The sequence below is a fragment of the Ornithodoros turicata genome, unplaced genomic scaffold (genome assembly GCF_037126465.1).
Source record: "Ornithodoros turicata isolate Travis unplaced genomic scaffold, ASM3712646v1 Chromosome65, whole genome shotgun sequence".
In the NCBI taxonomy this organism is placed as follows: domain Eukaryota; kingdom Metazoa; phylum Arthropoda; class Arachnida; order Ixodida; family Argasidae; genus Ornithodoros; species Ornithodoros turicata.
The window spans coordinates 1-13,714 of NW_026999387.1; the positions used below are offsets into that span (position 1 = coordinate 1).

General features: G+C 46.1%; 1 protein-coding gene across 5 annotated transcripts; it reads right to left on the reverse strand.

Moving 5' to 3' along the window:
- Positions 1-824: 824 nt before the first annotated feature.
- On the reverse strand, positions 825-13,496 carry LOC135374482 (uncharacterized). Of its 5 annotated transcripts, XM_064607443.1 has the most exons (10): positions 13,007-13,491; positions 12,493-12,567; positions 12,044-12,229; positions 11,755-11,923; positions 11,509-11,647; positions 10,594-10,736; positions 8,897-9,026; positions 7,338-7,505; positions 5,989-6,135; positions 825-1,119 (listed from the first exon to the last, which is right to left on the reverse strand). In XM_064607443.1, the coding sequence occupies exons 4-10, from the start codon at positions 11,841-11,843 to the stop codon at positions 934-936; spliced, it is 1,002 nt and encodes a 333-aa protein (XP_064463513.1). In that variant the 5' UTR covers positions 11,844-11,923; positions 12,044-12,229; positions 12,493-12,567; positions 13,007-13,491; the 3' UTR covers positions 825-933. The 5 variants fall into 5 exon arrangements, with proteins under 5 accessions (XP_064463513.1, XP_064463515.1, XP_064463514.1 ...); XM_064607445.1 differs by having other exon boundaries at positions 8,897-8,954; positions 12,044-12,567; positions 13,007-13,496; XM_064607444.1 differs by having other exon boundaries at positions 11,755-11,892; positions 12,044-12,567; positions 13,007-13,492.
- Between the last annotated feature and the right edge of the window lie 218 nt (positions 13,497-13,714).

The following is a 13,714-nucleotide window of genomic DNA, read 5'->3' on the forward strand; positions in this document are numbered from 1 at the left end:
TCTTCTTGCAATATTTCCCGATACGTAAAATGCGGTTCCGTAAGCGTGCGAAGTGAAAATTTAATTAATGAGCGTATGCAAATGTCCCGCTCACAACAGATTTCATAGCCGATGCCGTAAGGAAATTTACCAAACAGAAATTTCTTCGATAACGCTACCTACGAAATATCCAGCCGGGGGATTTTCGTCAAACACCCTGTATAGAGTAAAGCTCACTGTATCGGCCAGGAGAAAATCTCAAAGGGCAGAAAGGAGAAACCTCTGTTCGCGGAAGTGTCGACCCATTGGTCGATACCGAAAACTATAAAATGTCGTTACTGCCCCACTCCGCTTTGGGCATGGAATGCTTGACATCCTTTCTCATTTTATGTGACATCATGATTTGGGTCGTTCGCAGTATCGCATATATGCGAATTTTCGCCTTCTTTTGAATACCGAAGCGAATCACATCCAATACGGGATTCTCTATTCGAATTAATTTTGGATGTTTTAACCCCACCAGGATATAAAGTGAAACCTACCATGGTCCATTCATTCCCTGGCTCATTCATTTCCATAGCAAAATTGGGGTTCACGATTTTTAGGATAGAACGGCCTTTGCCCTACGGTATTGCAATATACGTACTGTCTACGAGAGGATATCCGCCTGGCCGTACTCATAACGCAAATGCAAAGGAGACACTGCTCATAGCTTTATATTAGAGTTCATACTTATGGACTTGAGTTTTCCAGGTTTCGCTTAAGACTTTGCCTTAGCCATCACGCGAGGCAGCATAACACAGCCCCTACGCTGTCTAACGCGGCAGGAATACTGCTGGCAGGAGTCATGGATGGAACATCATATATTGCATCGTATCACATCAGATTGCTTCACGGCCATGTAAACAATACTCCGCATCCAAATGATAATCGCATTCTTTGCCCATGAGCTTATCAGCAGAGGTTCTCGCAATGTAACCCGGCGTAGTTCTTGTGCATATTAAGTTTTGCCCACTTCACAACGCCAAAGTCACCCTTGGAATCTACGAATGCTGGCGGTGCTGAACACAGGTAGTGGAAGTGGACGTCAAAGATGACGTAGCCGCCCGTGAAGCCATAGGTATTGAAAGAAAGACACATCTGTCAAGAGAAGAAATATGTTGTCAGCAGGTTGTAATGCTTCCTCGTAATTTGCTTCCTCATATTTGAGGGAATGAGTGAGTTTATACAAACTACGTCTCCGAAGAATACTCTTTCAGAGTCGGAACAATTCCGCGTCCACAGTTTATATCCGGACTTTTCGCCAACCGACATCCATTCATGTTAACGAAACCTCGAGACGAGGGACAAGGGACACACACACACACACAACTTGTCCCTTCAAGAACCCTTCTTTTCCCTTGTCTTGCCACAACACCATCGATTCACAGGCACCCACCTCCCACTTTAGTGCTTGTAATTCTGGAAGGACAAATATTCCGAATAGAAGGGAGGTATGCCCGTTATCTGAAGCAATCAAAACAGTCTTCGCCTTATAGCAGAGTTTGAAGTAACGCGTTACAAGTAACTCGTTACTGTAACTATGTTCGTTTTTTTGGTAGCTTGTAACTTCCCTCGGTACTTTTCCGCCGTGGTAACTTTCAGAGGAACTGGTTCTTTTTTCAGGTAACTAAGCTAGTTCTCAGTTACCTTAACTCGTTTTACACTCACGTCCACATATTTTCTTGCTTTCTCTCCGGTTCCTCTATTGCGTTTTGTTTTTTTGCCATAAAACGTGATATTCAATCAATTACATTTTATTCAGGAAGTAAGAACCGCTGTCATTGAAATGAAGCTGAACCATTGTGCGCCCACCTTGGGTAAGATGCAAAGCGCTCGGATAGACCTCTAAGAAAAACGCCATCATGACATTGGTAGACAAAATCAAACCGAAACAAATTGGAAGGCGGGCTAGGTTCCACGAACGGACACTTGTTCGCTGTGTCCCACTGAAAGAAAAGTACGCCCGAGCGTCGCATCCCTTCAAGGGACCATGTCGTAGTTCCCTCAAGACCGTGGCTTTCGGGCCTGACCTCGTTCACCTTTAGCTTCGAGCGTGGTTGAATTCTGCCGAATTTTGGCGCTGTCGAAGACTACGACGTCATTTGTTTACAAACAGGGAGAGGTCTATTGTTGTGTATTGTGTGTGTGTGTGTGTGTGTGTGTGTGTGTGTGTGTGTGTGTGTGTGTGTGTGTGTGTTGTGTGTGTTGTCTATTGTTGTGTGTTGGGCATAACGTGTTGCACTCCTCCGCAGGCAACACAACGTCTGCACCTGCGCAATGTTATTTTGTGTCCGAAGTAACTTGGAAATAACTTGGAAGTAACTCAGTAACTGCGAATTCATTTCATGCTGAACAACTTCGTCATTAACTTAGTTTCATTTCACACACGGAAACTTGTAACCAGTTCTTTTTGACGGGTAACTTCTCAATCTATACCTTATATATAGGGACGCAGCAGGGTATAGAGACGCTATTCGGTCAAAGCCAGACAGCTATACTGCTCAAGTGCAACTTTTATGTGTTTTTTTGCACTATCTATAAGTAACTTATTTATAAGTAACTTCCTTAAGCGGTTCCTGTATGTGCAGAGGTAGAGCACCTGCATTTCCCCCCTAATTTCGTAACTTAATATTTGCTTTCGAAGCTCGGACAACACGGCTTCGGTTGGCTTCCCAGGAACAAATTTTGAAAGACTATACTATTACAGTTTTGAACGAGACTTTTGCTTTCCAGCAGCGTGTCTTGTATTTTGAACCTAACAGGTGGAACCTAAGTTTGTGGTGTAGTATGTCAAACATAGGAACACAAAAAGCCACATAGGCGTATATCGTAGAAGAACACATAGGAACACCGATGAAGTCGTAGACAGGAAGTTCCAAAGTTTGTTCTCCCGTTCTCCCTCTTTCGAAGGCAGTGAGAAAATGGTTTAGGCTTGTGGACACAATTCAGCAAACGCTACCAAAGTACGACGGTAACAGTGCGGCCATTCGAAGGTTGTGTCACCAAACTGTGGGATCGTACAGGAGATGTCGTCGAGGCACAGGTCAGTGATGAAACCAGGTTTATCGATAGCGCGCGCGAAAAATTTAAAAGTCGCCGCGAAGACGACGACGCTACGCGGCTGGCGGGCAACTGTGGTGATCTAGATGGACTGGTGTGCTATATACCGGCCTATTTAATCTATGGAATCGCGTAGTCACGGAATGACACCCGGTGACGTTACATTGTTTACATGTATGCGCTGACGCTCGCTGCGCGCGGAACGATTTTTGTGGGGCTGCGAGATGCTCTTCTGCTTCGACACACGTGTCTCTGTGGAAGGCAGAACCTTGCACCTCGTCGACTAATACCCAAAACGTACTGATGCAGGATCCACATCGCGCGCAATCATGATTAGGCAGCGATTGTGATATCCCCCAGGTATGGATACAGCGAGTCTCGGCGACAGAGATCAACAACGCAGACACTTTACACACTCGACGGGATCATTACACACTCAAAGATACGAGAAGGGTTGGCGCAAGCGCAGTGGCTCCGTTTCGCCCTCGCCTTCTCGTTGCTCGCACTGCCGCTTCCGGGTTGGCAAGATTGCAGCGATGATAGCGGCCCGCACTAAGAAAACAGACAAACGCCGAAACAGACGAAATCGCATTTGTATTAATGTAAATTTCTTTCAAGTAGAGATCTTGGACCAGTGTTCTCTTTTAATTTGAAACTTCACGGGGTATTATGCATGGCACGGCGTGCCCAGCGGAATTTCGCCGACGAGGATCGCTGGCCTATCCATATCGTGTGTGGGAAAGCAACTGGGCCGGTGGATGGCCTGTAGCGGCATCACGAGCCGCGAAGTCTCGCGCAGTTTCACTTCGTTTTCGGTTGCTTTCGCTGTTTGATCCCTTTTGCATGATGTTTGGAACGTAACATTACGAATACAGACGCATTATAACAGGCGCAGTTCTTGGTGTCACACACCTTTTTAGGTATCAGATACTCGACAATTTCAAACACTCTGAACGTGATAGCATGTATCGCTATGTTTTCGAAAATGCCGCAGCTAGAAGCTAATTACATGCTAATGCTATTACATGCTAATTACATGCTAAAAACAAGCTAGAAGCTAATTACATGACGTACAGAGCATGTACCACAGTGTTTAACTTTTCCACTTAAATTGATATATTGTATTAAATATCCGCGTGTCACTGCCACTACGTGCGAAACTTATTCCCCGAAAAGAATACAAAGGACGTGTACGTGCGCACACAAGTTCCACTCATTCACTACGAGCAGCGTGGGACGGAGTGTGTAATGAAATCCAAGACAACCAAGTAGCTCAGAATGCTGTAGCGAAAAGTTCGCACCCTTCTTGTAACGTGCCACAACAGGAGAATCGTCGAGCGGCATTTTCTTCGTGTACGTTGAGGCGCTACCTTTACCATGCACTAAAAGCGAAAACGTTACTGCCAACTGCTGAGTGGAACCCCTGCACAACTACACGCTCGTTTGTTGTTAGCTGATTATCAACATTATGATAAGTGCGCAGCATGATGCAACAGCACGCGCACATTTTCCTTTCTCTCGAATTTTCAGCGTACTGCTTTAATTTCGCAGGTAGTCCCGGGTTATACGCTGTGCTCTTTGCAGATGGGGCCACGAGGGCGCGTACAGCGAGAGCGAGCAGGGTCCTTCGTAGCCACCTGTCGGAAGGCCCGTCTGCGTGACCCATAGGCTAACCTCTTTCATCGATCCACTCATTTATTTCATTAAGTAGTCAAGCCTATCCCGGATAATTGCCCGAGATATACCGACACGCAAGGGCAGCGTGGCAGTCACACGAAGAGCACAGAAAATTTTCTACGCCCTTCATAGAGTGTCTGCAAATGAATACCCTTTTTCAGGCAAAAAGCTGTGGAGCACCGCTGTGGAGCACACTCCTGAGATGTTGCGTTTTATGAAATACGCCATTTGACACGGCGCTTCTGTAGAATACACAATTAGAAACTATCGTTTGGAACTTGCGCCACAGAGGCTTGTGATACACACTGAATACGGGGTGCCGCACCTAACATATTTTTAAAAATATATGTATATCACTTTTTCCGAGATCAAATCAATTGAAATATAGTATATGCTGAAGGGTACTCCTTAGGAGGGCACTAGCAAACTCGAAATCAGAGCGCAGCTTCGAAGTTGTCCGAATGAGAGCACCTGGTGCCTTCGGTCACCTGATACCAGAGCAGTTAAAAAAAAACATTTGATAGATCGTTCGCAAAAAAAAAAAAATCGTGAAGAAACACGATTTCTTCTTCATTTTGTTCATCGCGCATCTTCGGAGACGCGTCTTCCATCACCCCCAGTGTGAGAGGGTGAATGAGCGCAGTGCTGTCTCATGCGTCCAAGTTGAGCTCTAACTTGCAGAAACAAAACAAATGCACCCTATGACATCGAAACTGCCCTTATGTTGGGTTGCATTTTCTGTTTTCTGTTAATGTTCTTCCAGCACGCAAGAGCCGAATGCGTAGTCTTTCCCTCTCTCACTCTGGGAGTGAAGGAAAGACGCGTCTCCGAGATGCGCAATGCGCTATCACGATTTTTGTGCGGATGATCTACCGAACGGATTTCTTTTTCTGAAAAGAATAATAATAATAATTAAAAGATAATTATTGAAAGTAAATTAAGACATTGCCTTAGGAGTTTACTAATGCCCTTCTAAGGAGCACCGTTCAGCATATGCTATATGGCACCTCGGAAAAAGTGATGTTCGCATTTACCTAGGGCACCCTGTATAAGCGAATCACCAGAAATGTAAAAAGATACAGTGTTTAGAGAGAATAAGGGAATATAAAATATACACTTTTATATACACTCATATGCACTTTTATAATATAAATATAAAATATACACTTATACAGTTATATGTACACGCATTGGCTGTCCTTCGGAGGACCTTCGCGATGGTATACATACCTTTGTCGACATAGTGCAATCCGAGTCGTACGCTACTATGATAGTGCTGTCAAACGTACCGCCCCATTCGTCGAATCGGATGGTGTCGGTTTCAAGGTACATATTACGGTTGGTCACTATATCATGATATCGTCCATTTTGGCACACCTGAAAATAAGGACTCAAGGTAAAAGCCAGCATTACTACAAAACTAGTGCAGAACAGTGCAAAACAGATCAAATGGCATACATTATCATTTAGCGTTTTTAGAACACGCATACACTACTGGAATCGCTCACGAACCAACCCAACCTTCCAACTAAATTTCTCTGCCGGATCTCTGAGAACATAGCCCATGATGTTCGAAACATGATTGTGACAGTGAAAACGCCTTTCACGTCACACTTAAAAAGACTATTCCATCACGAAACGTGTGCACGAGAAAGATAGCCGTCCTCGGTAGCTGAATCGGTAACGTGTGGAAAGTCGACCGAGGACTGTAGCAATGTGGAAGAGGTAAACATTGATTTCAGCACCGTCTGTCGGAGATTTACGAAGCACGTCAAATGAACCCCAGCTGGTCGAAATTACCCGCTATCCAACAGTGTGGTACGTGCAACATGTCACCACACTACATGCAGACAACCCTTACATAAAAAATCACTAATCACTAATTTTATGCGAACAATATGGTAATGTTCGGCTCCCTCTGCAGCTGAGGACCTCAGGACGTGAAGTAGGGCACGCTAACGGGAGAACAGCCAAGACGCTTGTCTCGTCTGCTTCCAGTTTTCGCCGCAATATACTAATGGAGAACTCGCCAAGTCATTTCCTCGCCATTTTCTTTCTCTTTTTTGCCAGAATCCGGGCAGGCATAACACTTTTTTCACCCAGCCTCGATACAACCGGGCAGTGCGTTGTAGTCACATTCGCACCGAGAGTGTGGCGAGAGCCCGCATTGGCCAACACGAAGTTCACGTGTGTCATTCGGAGTGTGTCATTCGCTGTCTGTTTCCGAAACTGCTTTTTTCCGGCAGACGTTGGGGGCTTCTCGTTTCGCCACAGAACAATGCTGCATCTAGTATTCCTCATTTTCAACGCGGACACCTGTCACTAAAAGCCTGACTGGTGACGCTATCCTTTTGGCCACTGGGGAATGTGTCTCCTTTCCCTTAGAAGGCGATGTAGGGCGCAGACTGAATGGGATAACGATTAAGGGCCAAAAGACCAAGTGACACGGAACAAAAACGTCACAACCGAAGTGAGGATTCTGTATTCTGTGTATCGTTCTTGCCACCTTTTCTCGAGGTCCTTTTTCCTTACCCCTATAACGTTCACTGTCCAAACCATGACAGTCAATCTCGGCTTACCAATTCTTTTGGATTCGCCTGGGTGACACTCCGGCATGGAGCTGTGAGTGGTGTATAAGGATCCGTGTAGGCAGTTATGAGGGCTGCAGCGCTAAAAGAGAGCAATTCCGCTGTTTTCAAAGGCAGCGGATGGAACCCAGTCACATGCCTGAATGACAACGACTCAACCTGCAAGAACAGTAATGGCTTCAACATCAGCACTTATATGCATGGGGTGAGCACACATCTTGCTTAGCTAAGAGCGTATGAACACCTCATTCAGCAAAACTCGTGGCATTTGCCCTTCTTTTGCAGTAAGCTGACCACAGTTGGGAATGATGGGGCAAAATCTAGCGAGCGTGCGTAGCCAGGCATCTTATCGACGACATCTGTCGAGCTTGGAACGCGCCTCGATCTTTGCCGAAAGACCAAATGGCATGGCTGGTTGGCTTGTATAGTTGAGGCCGTGGGAATCTTCTGGCGGATGTGCTCTCTCCGCTTTTCCTGCAGACCTTCCAGACGCATGTCGGCACAGTTACCTGTGAAGTTGGGCCACGACGCGTGCTAACCTGCTCGTCACAACCAGTGATTTCCACCGAAATTCACTGCTGACGGGGTGCCGAGCTTTCAAGGGGGTATGCTTGGTGAAGGTTCCACTTACGAAATTTTTCTTAGACACGGAAATAATCGTGGCACAATGGTGACATATCTGCGGAGCTTTCCCGTTTTATTTGTACATGTTAATACGTTACAACACAGTACAGTAGAATACAGATTCATTATGTGCGGCATTTCAACATTAAGATACATAATTGCGCGACCGACAAAGAAAAAAGACTTTCACCTTGGCTCACGAAACTCAATGAATACCTAGCAACGAACGGTGAAGACCTCGCTTGATTGAGTTGGGCGCAAATGATTCCTTGTGATCCACATTGAGTTTGCATGCCCGAACGCATTTTCCCCCTTATGCGCGTACTATATGAATGGAACAGTGATTTTCAGATGAATTTGGACAAATGCATGGTAGGATCATCTGCATCACTGTGGTCCTACAGACCAAGTTTGATAGTACAGGATGTAATTCGCTGCGCCGGACTTACTACTAGAATGTGTTGGTGGCCGAGTTGGGTGGTGTGACCTGAGGAATTTCAGGGGGGGGGGTCCAAAAATGCAGGGAGGGTGTAAACCCCCCCCCCCCCTGAGGGGGGTGTAGGGAAATCTCTGGCTCAACTGTTCTGTCCAGCTGTGCACGGCTCACTCATAGAAACAGTTGTTAACATTTATTAACAACAGATTAACATTTCAACTGAGATCAGCAGTCACTGAACTTGATTGTAACCTTCAACTTCACTTCATCAAGAGTAGTCACTAAAACACTCAGCACATATCTGACTAATGTTGCTAAAAGTAATTAAAGTGTTAATTTTAGTTTTTAGCTACCCTTGACCTTAGTTCGAAGCTAAGCAGCGTTGGTGAAACCGCGCCAATGTCATATTGCGAGTGGCACTATTTCCATCGTGTAATAGTACCCACGCGACGGATTGTCCCGTTTCCAAACAGTAGACAACTTTGCTTACGAATGATGACTGCATAGACGGCATGCCAGGTCCCTGCCAGGGTGACGGTCCTGTAGCCCTGCATACGTTTGGGTCCGTTATATTACGATTGAGAGTCGTTCGGTACACCAATGCGTCTGGCTTAATTACTCTGTAAACAGAAAATTCTATCATGAGAAGCAGCCAGAAGCTATACCATACCGCAGATTCTCTAGCTGGTAGACATCGGCGCAAGACTTACGAGACATTCATTTCGGCGCACTAGGGAGCCTATTCCATTGAATAGCGGCAACCGAACAGTAATGCTTGTTCGCACCGTCCACACACGCACAGTACGAACCTGGACGCACGTGATGACCACGACAATGCAATGCATACGTTAGGATACATAGTAAAAATTATCGGTAGCTGGAAATTGGGGCGAAGTCGCAGCTGTTAGTGTGTGGTGGTGGAGATGGTACCAGATACTAGGAAACCGCAGGGTGAGCACGCCATTTCAGTGGCAAAACCAATCATTGTCTGGCGTCTGATGACACGCAGACGTCTGAGAACTTCGTCCGCGAACCACCAATCACCACCCTGCTGTTCTAAGCCGACTGCCGTGAGGCCCTTGGCGGCCTCCATAGAGTGTGTGCACAGTGCAGAGGCCTAATCTACGCTTCGCCGGAAATTTTTTGGCGAATTACAGGTAAGTTTAGACTTACATGTAGACTAGAAGCGTTCGTAAGGCGGATGTTGTTGCACTCCAATGAATACCTGCCCTCAATGTCATTTTTTTTCGCCGTTCACACGGCGTGAACCCGGCGGTCTAGTAATGGTCGAACTCTCATGTATTCGCATAGGACTGATTTAAACTAAGGGGGAGGGGGGGTAGTTTAAAGCCGGTCTAGCACGGAGCAGCTGTAACTGAGCATTTCGAGAAAAAAACCAAAATAGTTTTTGCTAGATACTGTTGCCTACTTTTCAAGTCGAAATTGCAGAAATTACGGAAAAAGAACGTTGTGATAGACCCGTGAGCGAAGTAAGTGAGGCAATAAACCCCCCGCCAAAAAAAGTTAACTATCGGTATGGAGCGGAATTTGAAATCCGCTCTGCAAATTTAGAACCGATATCGTCCACGTTAGTGATGTCAACATTGGCAGCAACACATAAGTCGCTTTCCGATCCAAAGCTGACAGGAGGTCGCGCACAAAGAGCAGTTACCTCCAGCAACAAAAGCGGCGCTGATTATGCGTGGTTCCTTAAATACAACACCTAGTGCATCTGTTATGCATCATCAACAATAGTGTTTGCTGTGCTGCCGTTGCTGGTTCTGGTTGATACATTTAACGATCTGCAGATGCTGCGTGCAAAATGGAGCAAATTGTGAGCTACTTTCTCCCTCCCCTCAATCAGCTCGTGACAATGTGTATAGTGCGCGTGCGTTTCAGCTTCAGAGCCGGAGAGACTACGTGATCGATTTAAACTAGACATCATTAAACAACGGTTTAAGTGGCTTGGTGAATACGGGCAACTGAGTTTACCCGCGGCTCTTTCGGGACAACGACCAGGTAGAAACAGTATGCTTATGTGAGTGTTGGTACGTATGACTTGAACGCGGTTTCGTTGAACCATCAAGTGTGTGCAAGTGTAATCAGCGCAACATTTCCATCCTTTCGAAGCCTGCCGCTAAGATATTCGTATAGGACCCTCACGTCGGACACATATGGTCTACTCACTGTACAAGTTGATTGAAGTTAGCCATGAGGGTGCTTGGTTGTTGGCTTCCCCGGAGTATGGCCACACCTAGAAGCACGTAGCCAAAGTTCCTCCTAGGCGTTGGTTCTGCTCTCATATGGATATTTATAAGTCTGTCTGTTTCCTGAAAGAATTCAATCAACGCCTATCACTAGAACGTTGTCATTGTTGGTATTGGTGGCAATTTCGACAACGCACGCGCAGGACACTCAACTCAGTTGGCGATTGAAATAAGCGAGTGGTATGCGAATGGTTAGGTTTCTGTAATGTTGGCTTCTTCGGCACGCTGCGCATAAAATTGCATCCTGTGGCAAAATCACCAATGTATCAGCTTCAGAGATCCGTCACAAAGGAATCAAGTAAGGGATTGTCGACTATCACGCGGCGGATACTAGAACGCCCCTTTTGACGCCCCCTAATATTCCCAATAGGACATTAAAGGGCCTACATGCTGACAACAGTTCACCGGACTATGTTTATTACATGTTCCATGTGATGTGTTACGTTTCGATGATAACTTTCCTGCACGAATCAACTGCCGCGATGAAACCGTTTTCACGGTCATGGACACAATAAGGGCACGCTGGGAAAAGACATAGGTACTACAAGCAGGGGCGGATCCAGGATTTTTCTGAGGGTGGGGGTGTGGGTCCTGTCGTGGATAGCATATGCTGCTACATGGTCAAGGACAATTGAAGCTATGTAACGACAGGAAGAGAGGGGTGTCGGAACGTTCAGATCCCCCCTTATCTCAATCCGCCCTAGACTACAAGGTGACACTCTAATCTGATGAACATAACTACAACGGGCTTATCCCAGCAGCGTCGGCGTCAGCTCTCCCTACCTCACAACACAATTTTTCGACAGAAACGTTTAAGACGAAACTCCTGGCTTACTGTTAGAAAGGCTTCGACATGACCGACATAAGCTGAAACACTTGGACGGAGTTCCATGTCCAGGACAGCGAAGTCTCTGATCTTTGGCCAGTACGCTGCGATGGAATTTTCAAGTTTGCCCTGATTAGCGTTGGCTTTTCTGAAACAGAGTCCACCAACACGTCCACCAATGCACCAGGACACGCGCTTCTCAGTACACTAATTTTGACGCATACTCGTTTTCAGAGATAGAACTACTTCACTTACGAGCTCGGTATGTCGATACCAATTTTGCTTCTCGCAAGACCGAGATTCTTGTTTTTTAGTTGATTGATGTCTTGGGCGGTGAAGAACATGAAGTAACACACATCGTCCAGTGGGTGAAATATTGCCTGAACGACTGAACTGACGCAAGCAAGAAACGTATGAGGCAAAGCTGGGCATGAAAGAACATTATGGATTAGCAGTGACGCAGTGAACAGAGTTCACAACGTAGAAACAACACTTCTGCAGCGATAATCGTCAATATCAAGGATTCACAATATAAACCACTTACGTGGTTTCAAGGTGGTGCTAGTAGTAGTAGTCGTGGTTGTTGTCGTTGTCGTAGTGGTTGTAGTCGTGGTAGTAGTCGCCGTGGTGTGGGTAGTCTTAGCTGGCACCGTGGTCGTAGTAATCGCCGTCGTAGTATCAACGAAAACTTCCCGAGTGGTTGCCTCCGTCGTGGTCAGAGTTAGGCTTTCTACTAAGAATAGCAAAATTAGTAGCCACGACGTAATCGCTTCACTTGAATTCCGTTACGCTAAAACATTCCATCTCGGGATATTCCCTGAAAACAGCACTGATAACGTGATCTCAAAACCACAGCTGTGAAAGAATAACACGGAGCGAGGTGACTCGAGTGCCTGGCCTTCGCAAAACGCACGCGTTACGGGCCAGTGAGGATTGTCCGGACCGAACAGAAAAGCTACTTTATTTTCTCAATGATCGGGTACACAGCTCCACCTGTTCATCTACGAGGGGTCGACAGTGTCCGCCGCTGCTGTTCAGCTGTAGACCCCCGCGGTTGATGTTGCACACCTACGGAAAATTAAAACTATTGTATTTGAAAATGTATCGAAATTATAGTCGCAACACTGAATATAAGAAGGCATTCGACAATATCGTATACCATGGAATGAATCTTACAGAGCATCCACTGCTACACATATTACATTAACAGTCTACCACAAGTGTCGGTGCTGGTGTTACAGGCATAAAATTTACTACAGTGTTAGGTCTTCCCATTCGGAGATTCGATCTATATCACGGATACCCCTGCCTTAACCGTGTGCTTTTGTTTACTCATAGTTCGAAGAAAGGAAAATTATCGCATAAAGTGCGCCTCGGCTTCAGCTTGGGAGTTACCAACATCCCCGAAACTGCGAACGCTATATACTGTGCTTTAAACCGCGCATGAGATGCGCGTATCTTGACAGATATAGCATCATGCAGACAAAGCTCTTAACGTAACACTCACCTTCCAGAAGGTGCAACGTGAAGCGGGATTGTGTCAGCACAAGAAACTACGTCCGGTGAGGTCCATGCATGACTGAACGACGACTTGACTGTTGGAACTTCTGCACGTCCTCGCATTAGCTCGCGCTGCTTCCTTCTGCTTCTTCGTAACAGATACTGGCCGCTGGTTTCAACAGGTGTATGCTTTCACAGCGCCAGCTGCTTACAGGAAGGTTCTAGGAGATCGCAGCCCTCGTCTTTATGTGATGTGTTGGCTTGCTGAGTTCAAGCTCGTGGGTTCGATCACGGCCGAGGACGGCAGCAGTATCGGGAGGTAAAACGTCCCAATCTGCTAGATCACTTGCAATCCATCTAACCACCCTACTGAACGGGCACCGCGATAATTAAACAAACGAGAGTGTGCAGTGTGACGCCACGTCAAGTCTTGGTTTATCGCCTAGATTAGTGTCCTTGCGCATGGTGGAGGCAAATGTGCCAATGGAAACAATAGGTGGATGCAGGCTAGCTGGTCGTACCATGCGCAAGAATTCGAGACAAAACATAAAGCAGGCTTCACCTGTTAATATCTCAATAGGGCCCATGTATTGGAAATCTAAAAGCCCGTGAAACACATTCTGCTGACAGCGCTATAATTCGCTGGTTGCACGTTTGCTGTGCGGAACCCGGAAGACCACCAATTTACAGTTCGTCAAACAGTTTTTCTTTTCCT

Bases quoted from the DNA above. Each gene is read 5' to 3' on its own strand.
- LOC135374482 (XM_064607444.1), bottom strand. From the start codon at position 11,843: ATGTTCTTCACCGCCCAAGACATCAATCAACTAAAAAACAAGAATCTC. The intron at 9,027-10,593 runs GTGAGTAGACCA...TTCTGTTTACAG, and splicing joins AACTTCAATCAACTTGTACA to AGTAATTAAGCCAGACGCAT. The intron at 1,120-5,988 runs GTATGTATACCA...TTCTCTTGACAG, and splicing joins ATTGCACTATGTCGACAAAG to ATGTGTCTTTCTTTCAATAC.